The 10796-nt window shown below is 33.9% G+C and overlaps 2 protein-coding genes and 1 long non-coding RNA gene across 3 annotated transcripts; 1 reads left to right on the top strand and 2 right to left on the bottom strand.

The window, feature by feature from the left end:
- Positions 1–6882: 6882 nt before the first annotated feature.
- Positions 6883–7602, bottom strand: LOC121223420 (uncharacterized). Its single transcript, XR_005920772.1, has 2 exons — positions 7377–7602; positions 6883–7226 (listed from the first exon to the last, which is right to left on the bottom strand). It is a non-coding gene; the product is annotated as an uncharacterized lncRNA (long non-coding RNA).
- A 565-nt stretch (positions 7603–8167) lies between these two features.
- On the bottom strand, positions 8168–9021 carry LOC121223419 (3-oxoacyl-[acyl-carrier-protein] synthase II, chloroplastic-like). The gene is made up of 4 exons (XM_041104838.1): positions 8900–9021; positions 8614–8817; positions 8407–8517; positions 8168–8315 (listed from the first exon to the last, which is right to left on the bottom strand). Exons 1-4 carry the CDS (start codon positions 9011–9013, stop codon positions 8286–8288), a joined length of 459 nt encoding a protein of 152 aa, XP_040960772.1. The 5' UTR covers positions 9014–9021; the 3' UTR covers positions 8168–8285.
- A 634-nt stretch (positions 9022–9655) lies between these two features.
- LOC107929734 (disease resistance protein RPV1-like) lies at positions 9656–10580 on the top strand. Its single transcript, XM_016861245.2, has 2 exons — positions 9656–9937; positions 10500–10580. Exons 1-2 carry the CDS (start codon positions 9656–9658, stop codon positions 10578–10580), a joined length of 363 nt encoding a protein of 120 aa, XP_016716734.2.
- Positions 10581–10796: the final 216 nt, after the last annotated feature.

Raw genomic sequence — 10796 nt, 5'->3', positions numbered from 1 at the left:
ATTTAAGATATTTTTATTTATGTATTTTTAGATAATTATTAATTTATTTTTTGTTCTAAAAGGCTGAAGATCGGGTATTGGAATGCAATATTCGGAATATGCATGCTCCTCCATCACCGTTAGTAGAGAACTACCTGTGGGAAGCGAGATTTTGGCACGGGCGACGGTAGGCCGGGGATGCAAGTTGGAGCCGAAACTGATCAGTGCGTTGATAGAGAGGTGGAGACCTGAGACGCACACATTTCATCTTCCATGTGGAGAGTGCACTATCACTCTAGAAGATGTCCATCTGCATTTGGGATTGCCGGTGGACGGGCACCCAGTGACCGGGTCTGCCCAATCTAGCAATTGGGAGGCGGTGTGCTACGAGCTTTTGGCCGCCATTCCGGATAAAATGGATGGAGGTAAGGTGGAGATGGGCTGGTTACGTGCCACCTTCCCCGATCTGAATGAAAATTCAACCAAAATTGAAAGAATCCGATATGCTCGATCATACATTCTTCAAATAATTGGAGGCTATCTCATGGCCGACACGTCACGGAGCTGTGTACATCTAAGGTGGCTGCTAAAACTCGTTGATTTTAGAGCAGCCGGTGAATTTAGTTGGGGGTCTGCCGTCTTGGCAACATTATATCGGGAGATGTGCGGTGCGACCAAACCGAGGAGAACAAAAATCGGAGGATGCCTGCCATTACTGCAATCATGGGCACAGTTTCGCTTTCCATTTCTACGTCCTCGAGTGAACCACCCATATACATTCCCACTCGTAACGAGGTAAATTTTATATTACATTTTGAAATTGTTATGTAGATTTTGTAAGAATAAAAGTATGCTAAAAATTTATTTAATTAGGTGGAACCATCCAGCGAGTTATCGTGGATTACCGTCTAAACTTGAAGATATACGGCTTCTATTGGACCAACGGTCGGAAGCAGAAGTAAGTATTATTGCAAATAGATATTTCCATACATTCGCTAGTGGATTGATATTTAGTATTTACTATTTAGTATTATGTATATAAGTAATATTTCTATCATGTTCATGTAGTTTCAATGGACACCATACAAGGATCCGGCAATCCGGGCAGTAATCCCAAAAGAGTTTTTACAAAATCCGGACGCTTAGCACGTGAAAGTGGTGTTGATCAACTATGCAACTGTGGATCCCCACCAAACAGACAGAGTCCTACGACAGTTTGGATGTAGACAACCGATCCCTGCGGACCCTGAGGTGTTTGACGAGCACCACAAAATCGACCTTCGGCTATTAGGTACGGATTGGACTAGATACTGGTTAGAGTACACGAAAATATGGGAAAATCGGCATGAATATCTACCTACTCGGGAACAAATCATCGTTCCCGAGTTAGCGTGCGTTCTAGAATACATGCCATGGTTTAGGATCCATGGGAAGCCGTATTTACTTACGCCAGAGGAGAGGAAGCGGCAAATACGCGTCGGAAGGGAAAGGCGCGGGCCTCTAAATCCAATGGGACAAGACTACGAGGGCAGCCCATCAACGAGGCCCAAACATTCACCCGGCTCATCATCAGCGGCCATGCAATCACTATCCCCAACAAGAGCACCGACGCAGTCACCTGACGCAGCAATTCAATAGATGATACCCATGCAATCGCCTTTCCCTATGATGCTAGGTATGTTTCCTAGCCCTTATATGTACCCTAACCCGTACATGTATCCTTTTCCGAATCCTATGGCAGGTTGGAGCCAAATGCCCGGATCAGCTCCATTTCCTGTAATGCCGAGCGGACCACCGATAACTAGGCCATCGGCGCAGGAGGGGTCGCAAGGGGGCCGTCGGGGAGCTCTCCTTTTTACCAATCACCAGCAACGCATGGCTTTCAAACTCCGTCGCCGTTCATGATGCAAACACCTCTACATACACTATTCTTTGAAGGTGGATCATCGTCCCAAGTCCGACAAGCAGATGCCGAACCAGAAGAACAACAATCACCACCCGAGGAAGAACAACCCTAACTTAACTTAATTAAAAACCCTAACCTAATTTAACTTAATTAAAAACCCTAACCTAATTTAATTTAATTAAAAACCCTAACTTAACTTAATTAAAAACCCTAACCTAATTTAATTTAATTAAAAACCCTAACCTAATTTAATTTAACTAAAAACCCTAACTTAACTTAATTAAAAACCCTAACCTAATTTAATTTAATTAAAAACCCTAACCTAATTTAATTTAATTAAAATCCCTAACCTAATTTAATTAAAATCCCTAACCTAATTTAGTTAAAAACCCTAACCCTAACCTATTTTAATTAAAAACCCTAACCCTAAACTAATTTAATTAAAAACCCTAACCTAACTTAATTAATTAAAAACCCTAACCATAACCTAATTTAATTAAAAACCCTAACCTAACTTAATTTAATTAAAACCCTAACCTAATTTAATTTAATTAAAAACCCTAACTTAACTTAATTAAAAACCCTAACCTAATTTAATTTAATTAAAAACCCTAACCTAAATTAATTTAATTAAAAACCCTAACTTAACTTAATTAAAAACCCTAACCTAATCGAGCACATTTTATGTCGAACGAGTCATATGTCACCGGATCAACAGAAGAACAAAATCGATACGTCATTGACAGAACTTTCATTGGCGTCGTTCCGAAGATTTTACGCCTAATTCTTTTACGGAGTTCTGTCAAATCTATATTTTGGCCAAATGACAGTCGCACCGTATTCTCCGACAAAAAAATAACACCATTCTCGGTGTGGCAAACCTCACCATCGTAGTAAATAACAGCACTAATATGTTCACTCATTTTGAAACTTTAAGTTTCTTAGCCTCTCTAAAATGTTTCTGCTGTGAGTTATGCATTCTAAGAACCTTTTCTGCCTAATTTATAGCCTCAGCCCAAACTTGCTACTGTAGCAAAATCGCGTCCACGACGGCGCGATTTCACAATTTCTTCTCATATAGCATCCTGGTATCAGCGATTTTATACTATTTGCTCAGAAAACGTCAAAAAAAATTATTTCTTACATGATCACTGTAGCGAAATCGCGTCCACGAGGCCACGATTTCACAATTTCTTCTCAAATAGCATCCTGGTAGAAGCGATTTCCCACTATTTGACCAGATACGTCAACTCGAAAAAAAAATTTCCGGGACCCCTAACCCCTAAAAAGCCTGCACCCTAAACCCTAAAAGCCAGAAAACACGTAAAATCAGCGTCAAAATCGCGTCCCCGATACCGCGCTACGTGGAGGACATCACGTCCACGTCAGCAGGTCGCATTGACGTGGACGCGATGTCCTGTCACGTACCCTGACATCGCGCTGACGTGGCCGCGATTTCGGGGAAAATGGCCGATTCCGGTAAATAATTAAAAAACCGGCCCATTTCAGTAATTTTTAAAAAAAATGGGCTTTTTTTGGTAAATTAGCCTCATATTTATATATTTTTTATTGTGTCAAATAAAATTATCATATTTTTTTTCTTATATCATATATCTAAAATCATTTTAATTTTCTGAAGTGAAAAAAATAATTTAAAAAATATTTATATGAAAATTTTATTCATACTCTATGTTTCTAGTTTACTAACAACTATTTCAGGTAAACAGTTGAATTTATTTCATTTTTTAGACTTAGAAATTATATATTAGGTTTTTATTATATTTAATTTGAGTTTAGTCTAAAATTTAGGCTTCAAGAGTTAATTTCATTAGTCATTTATAAGCCTTAAATTTTAGTTTTTCCTGAGCTTTTAAAATCTTAAGTTCTTAGTATTTTATCTTCTATTTAACTTTAAATTTAGAATATTTTAAAATATAGTTTTTAGATGATAATTTTGGAAGATTTATTTGCTTTAGTATTAGCTTTTAGTCATGGAATTTAGGTTTGGGTTTCTTTAGTGTTTGATACTAGATTTATTTGAAGTCAGAGATTAAAATTTTCAAGTTAGAAGCTTTAAATACCAAATTCTATAGGACTCTCTTTGGATAGACATTGTAACGGTGCTCTAACCTTCTTTACATATAACCGTACTCTCAAATCTAAATTTAAGCTTTATAACTATTTTTGGATAGACATTGTAGGGGTACTTTAACTTCCATGCACATAACCATACTCTTGAACTCAAATCTGATTATGAGACTAAGCTTTAGTTTTTAGGACTTTTTTTCTTAAATTTATTTTAGAACTTTAAAGCAAGAAGATCATCCTTAACACATAATGATAAAAATGAAATTTTGAATTGAGTCTTGTAAAGACAGTGAATAGTTGCACAAAAGATCCCATAAATAAGCTTAACTACCTAGTGAGTTAAACTCCTAACTCAATTACTCAAGTATGTTTAAATTTTTTATACTATGTATTTCTTAACATAGGGGATTACTAACATTGCCATAAATGTGGTAGTAGTTGTGACAAGCGATAAATTGTTAAGGATGATGAAAGATACGGTGATTGTAATGATTGTAAAGTAAAAGTTATAGAGAGAATTTTAAAATTCTTAAATTTGTTAAAAGAACGAAAGGCTATAAATGAAATGTTCAAACCTTTTCTTATATCTTTTTGAATGAAGTTATCAAAAGTGGTTATAAAAAAGGGGGGGGTCAACATGCTAAAGGGATATGGGAGGGAGAGAGAGACTAGAGAACACATTTATAAGCAAGGAGAGAAGCTACGAATTTGGTATTGGGGATGAAATAAAATTTTTGATGTTTAGGAGGGTAAAAGTAAAAAATTTGTTTGAAAAGGCTTAAATTGAATACTTAACAATTGAGAGGAATTAAAGTGACATTGTTCAACCTAACTAGGGGAGTTACAAAGATTATATGAAACTTACTCTCAATTATTTATGTGGATGTCACATTTAAATTGTTATTTATATGTCAGTGTACTTTTTGTTTAACCAAGAAGATATTTCAAGAAATATTAAGAAGTATATTCTTTAACAATGTTCGTATTCTAAGCTTTCAAGTCGTACTCTCTAGAACATATTAATAGTAAAGCATCCTAATAATCCCATCAAACTTTCAAATTTAGCTCCACAACCGCTGCTTAGTTGTTTATCTTTGTAACTCTACCTTCTAAGTAATAAAGAGTATTGCATGCCAATGGGTTTATGTTTTAAAGTGGCTTGCCAAGGAGCTTTGTTACCAAGGACTCACCTTACAAGGAATTATACTAGAATTGTTAGTAAAAAGAATAAAGATTATTTATAAATAATGATAATATACAATAGGTGGCACTAATGAAGCTTCAGGCGATATATGAATATAAAATTTGAAAGATAACATCATGGACATTCAAATGCTCTTTCAATGAGAGATCTCTCTCATTTTTAAAACAAAATTATAATGAAATTTCAATGCGCAGTTTAAGGAAATGTTTGATAGTATTCTCCTATGAAATGATAAAAACTAGTTTGCAATTTATTAAACAAGAATAGGTTTGGGATGATGAGCATCTGGTTGCTTGGACTCAAATTTGAGTATCACATACAAGTATGAATGGATTTGATATCAAATACAAGCATATGTCTAACACAGGCATATTCAATCTTTTTCAAACTTTTCTATATATTTGAAAAATTCTTGGGGAATCATATTCCCATGTATACGCCAAAAAAATGTGTCCAAAATAAACGTTGGACACAAGTGCTTTAATAAAAATTAAGGGTGCGTTTGGTTCGCTGTATTGGATTAGAGGTGTATTGGATTAGAGGTGTAATAGCAAATCAACTGTTTGGTTGAATGTAATGGAATAGAGGCGTAATAGTAATCTTGTGTTTGGTTGAATATAATAGAGGTGTAATAGCATAATGGAAAAAACTAAAATGACTAGAATACCCTTAGCATAAATTTGTTTTGGTAAATGATTATTGTTATTGTTATTTAAATTATAATAAGATTATTATTATCAATAATAAATAATTTAATCATATTTAAACATAATTTTTATTAAATATATTTTAATTAAAATATATAATTTAATAAAATTCTTAATAATTAATATTCTTATATTAATTTATTGAAATCATAATATATGATACTGTAAAATATAAATTAACATAATTACTATTAAATATATTTTAATTAAAATATATAATTTAATAAAATTCTTAATATTAAATATTCTTATATGAATTTTTTAAAATCATAATATATAATACTATGAAATATAATTTAACATAATTATTATTAAATATAATTTAATAAAATATATATTTTCAATTACTTATTTAATATAAATTCAAATTAATGACGATTAATTATATTAGATATATATGATCTTGTACTAAAATTATTTTAAATTACCATATTATTTAATAATTGGAATACAGTTAATTTCTTACCAAATTATCTAAAAATGTTAAAAATTGTGTTTGGTAAAAATGTTAAAATAGCTGGCACAATAATTATGTTTTAAATTTTTTTTACCGTACCATTCTAAAAAATTCAAATATTGTTTTCTTAAAAATTATTAAAGTGCGAAATTATCATCATACTATAGATAAATATTGAAATTTGTCACTGTACTTTATTTTTATTTATATTTACCGTTATTTTTTAAAAAATATGAGTAAATTTGTAACTTAGTGGCAAAAATTAATAAAATTTAAATTTTAGTGGTAAAATTCAATAACATAAAAATTAAGTTACAAATATCTGTTAAACTCTTATTTTATTAATTTTATTAATTTTACCACTAAAATTTAAATTTTATTAATTTTTGCCACTAACTCTTATTTTTTAGTTAAACTCTTATTTTAAATTTATATTGAATTTTTATTTTTTTAAATTACAAATATCTTCATTTAACTTAACGAGTAAATATAATTCTTGACTTTCCTTTCTCATCATCTAAACAAAAGCACAATAAACAAATTGTCAAAAAGAAACCCAAATCCAATAGTTGGGAGATTCAAAAGCTTTCTCCAATAATGTGTTTCTTCTATAAGAAACAATGCTTATAAGCAGCTTGTCAAAGCTCAAAATCTATTTAGTCCTATGTCATACATCCAATGTCATTTGAATACAAACAGATAACTGGCTTTAAATGGCAAAAGATATAACCTTAGGTGGACTCATTACAAGACTAGCAAGAATTTGACCAGTGATGTTAGAACACACATTCACAGATGCTAATTTGTATATATGCTCCCTCACATCAGCACCAAACCCAGTAACCTCCATGTAACCTCCCCTTTTTCCACACTCTCCATAATACCCTGGAGACAGTAAAAGAGTTTATATTCTGTGTCAAAATTCCAAACTTTGTATAAGCTCATTCACATTCCGTAAATGAAATAATAGAAAAATGAAATTGCATGAACCTTTTTCATTTATAATATACTTTTCTGAAAGCATTTCATTGATACCTGTCCTGTTGGGTTGCCTGGATTTATTACAACCAAGGCCCTAACAGTGATGCCATTAGACTTGGCTTCCTGCAGTTGTTTCTTAAGCTCAGATACTTCCAAACCCCATCCTGTAGCTTCATCAAGATAGTAGGGAACTTGTAAAATCCAAAAGAAAGTTGTAATTACAACAACTGGCCGATCAAAAAATGGTTGGACGGTTAAAGGAAATCTCTATTGCCAATCATTTAGCAAGTTCTACCGGGAAAGACAGCTAAGAAGTAATCCTCAAGAAACATAACGCAACTTGATATAGGTCAGTTAAAGCTTGGTCAATGAAGCAAAAAGTGAGTACTTACTTCACTAACAGATAATTAAAGACAGCTTACAAATAACTAAATACTAAATAATGCTTTAAGTTATTATATGCTTGAAAACTAGATGCACTAACAGTAAAAACGTGACAGATAAAACAGTCACACTAAGCAAAGACAGCATTCTCTACATGTAAACTAGTGTATCCCTAATTCATAATAAAACCCAATGTAAAGTCAATCAATATCATATATCAAGGGAAATCAATCAAGCATACCCCAACAGATGCCAAAACATGAAGATCATGCTAAACATTAAGAATAACTCAATGCTGACTACCTTAGGACTTAAAACCATGCTAATTGGACTTATATTTCAACACTCAACATTGAAAACAAGGGCCCCTTCTTTCTCATTAAAAGATAGAAATGAAGTAAAATAAACACAGCATAACCATTTTCTCAAATGAAAAATCATACTCTTAAGGCATATAGAGGTCATTGCAATTAGGACTTCTTAATATTATCAATATCATATAAAATATTATCGTTCAGGTACATATACATCGTTCAGGTGCATATAGAGGTCATGCAAAAATAATATACATATAAAAGCCTAGATTGAATAATTAGGACCCATCCATCCCTGAAGAAATCATCAGTTTAAAGCTCAAACTCGAAATTTTAACATCCATCAAGGTCTATCTTAACATTGCAGAATCTAAATTTAAGCTAACCAAATCCATTGCAAGCATTGTAGAACCCATATTTGTTGTAGCAAACGGTACGCAAAAAGGATTCATCTTCCTGTATGAGATCCTCAAAGCTTCAATCGCATCGTTGAAAACCTGTTCATTCTACAACAAGCAATGTATATGAATCGATGGATATAGAAAGAAAACTATATACCATGACACTTTCCTTCTTCTAGAAAAAGATTTTACCTTCATGCCACCCATTGCTGAACCAATCAAAACTCCGCATTTCGTTTTATCTAACTCCTCCATTACATCTTCATTTACTCCCCCATCTTGCAAAGCTTTCTTTCCGGCAGTAAGAGAATAAAGCATGAATTTGTCCATCCTCTTGGAAAATTTTGGTGCGACCCATCCATCAGTTGAGAAAGATTTGATCTCTCCAGCAATCCTCTGGAGAGAAAACAGGAGCAGTAAGAACGAGCAGCAGTACAAACAAGAGCAAAACAAGAGATCCCAACCAAAGACAACTTACTTTCGGAAACTGAGCGCAGTCAAAAGTCTCGATTTCACTTATACCACTAACACTCTCGAGCAGGTTGTTATAGAAAACATCAGGCTCATGTCCAAGCGGAGTTACTACTCCCATCCCGGTCACAACCACTCTTCTTTGCACTAACAAGGCAGTAACCTTTACCTTTCGAGAGAGCAATCGGTCGAAAGAGTGTCGAAACCCACTACTTGAGAGCAATCGAAAGAGTGTCAACTGGTTGAGAAGGCCAATCGAAAGAGTGACAGATAAGTTGTAAAGAAAAAGAAAAGAAGGGAGAAGGTAGAAGGAAATTAGTCGAAACTTGAGCAAATGGGCAGAAGGTAGAAGGGAGGAAGACAATAGGGAAGGCAATCGGGAGGGTAAAACAGAGAGCAAATCGACAGAAAGCAAATCGGCCAAAAAAGAAAAGAAATGAAATGGGGGGAGCAAGCTTGAAGGAACGGAAGAGGAACACAGGGGATCGGGGAGGGTAAAACAGGGAGGGTTTGCTGAAGTCGTTCCTAATCTGGGCAAAATAGGGGGAATAGAAATCGGTGATTTTCACCGATTAGGAAAGTAACTGATTACACCCGTATTACCAATACTTTAAACCAAACACGGGATAGAGAGGGATTAGGTGGGGTCCACCGATTAGGGGTGTATTGGCTTAGCCAATACACCAAACCAAACATGTTGTATGCTCTTTACTCGCGATTGAATAATCAAATCCGGTGGCACACCAGTATGTTGTCTTCGAGGATGTACGATGTTTTTCTGAGCTTTAGAGGTGAGGACACTCGTGATAGTTTTGTAAGTCATCTCTACAATGATTTGGATCGAAAGAATATCCATATTTTTAAAGACAATGAGAAAGTTGGAAGAGGAGATGAGATTTCTGGGGCACTATTAACTGCCATTGAAGGAGTGAGGGTTTCAGTAATTGTTTTCTCCAAACACTACGCTTCTTCTAGATGGTGCTTGGACCAGCTGGTCAAGATTATGGACTGCAAGAAGTTGAATGGGCACAACTTTGTTTTTCCTGTATTTTATGATGTAGATCCCTCGTATTATGAAACTACCATTCATGTGAACTACGAGCTCATCAAGCTTAAGATCTCACCTTCGAGCTCTTCATTCTATAAATTGTCAACTTGTACTGAAACAATAATAGCTTTTTGATTAGACATTACGACAATTGGTTAAACCGAAATCAAAAGAAAAAAGAAAATTGACTAAATTAAGTAAAAGTAATTATTTTATTATTATTTTTAGCTTATTTAAGCTTTCTTATCCCTGTAAACAGTGAATTAGTTTTTAATGAAATAGTAGCTAACAAGCCGATTCTTCTTCAAATTTTTTGTTCTTTTTGCTTCTGTTTCAATCTTTCCTTCGTCAAATATCCAACACCTCGGATGAACGGAAACAAACAGGTAGGTTTGCAGATGCATTTGCAAAGCATGAAGAAAATTTAAAAGCATGATGTTGAAAGGGTGAAGTCCTAGAGAAGTGCTTTGACAACTGCTGCCAATTTATCCGGTTGGGAATCACAACTCACTCGGTAATAAACAATAGCTTTACTCATAATCCAATAATCTTTCATCAGATCCGGCGGGACAGCAATATGCTTCCTTCAACATCTTCTTCTTCTTCTTCTGCTGCTGCTGCTGCTAATATGATCATGTAAAAAATAACTAAATTAGTTATTTAGATATTTGTGCACAGTTAGTTAGAGTAGTGAGCTGTATAGTGTAATTAGCAATGTAATTAGTTACACCTTAGCTGTATATATTCTATAGCTCTATTCAATTGTAAATACGATTCATTGAATGTAGAAAATATTCTTAATATTTCTTTTTCATCATCTTAACATGGTGTCAGAGCCTGAATCGTTTTTTGCTCC

The sequence above is a fragment of the Gossypium hirsutum genome, chromosome D11, assembly GCF_007990345.1.
Source record: "Gossypium hirsutum isolate 1008001.06 chromosome D11, Gossypium_hirsutum_v2.1, whole genome shotgun sequence".
In the NCBI taxonomy this organism is placed as follows: Eukaryota; Viridiplantae; Streptophyta; class Magnoliopsida; order Malvales; family Malvaceae; genus Gossypium; species Gossypium hirsutum.
The sequence above is the reverse complement of the archived record's forward strand: the minus strand, read 5'-3'. Positions and strand labels throughout refer to the sequence as shown.

Bases quoted from the DNA above. Each gene is read 5' to 3' on its own strand.
- LOC121223419 (XM_041104838.1), bottom strand. From the start codon at position 9,013: ATGGGAGTAGTAACTCCGCTTGGACATGAGCCTGATGTTTTCTATAAC. The intron at 8,818-8,899 runs GTAAGTTGTCTT...TTTTCTCTCCAG, and splicing joins ACTGCGCTCAGTTTCCGAAA to AGGATTGCTGGAGAGATCAA. The intron at 8,316-8,406 runs GTTAGCTTAAAT...TGATTTCTTCAG, and splicing joins CAATGCTTGCAATGGATTTG to GGATGGATGGGTCCTAATTA.
- LOC107929734 (XM_016861245.2), top strand. From the start codon at position 9,656: ATGTACGATGTTTTTCTGAGCTTTAGAGGTGAGGACACTCGTGATAGT. The intron at 9,938-10,499 runs GTATTTTATGAT...ATCTTTCATCAG, and splicing joins GGCACAACTTTGTTTTTCCT to ATCCGGCGGGACAGCAATAT.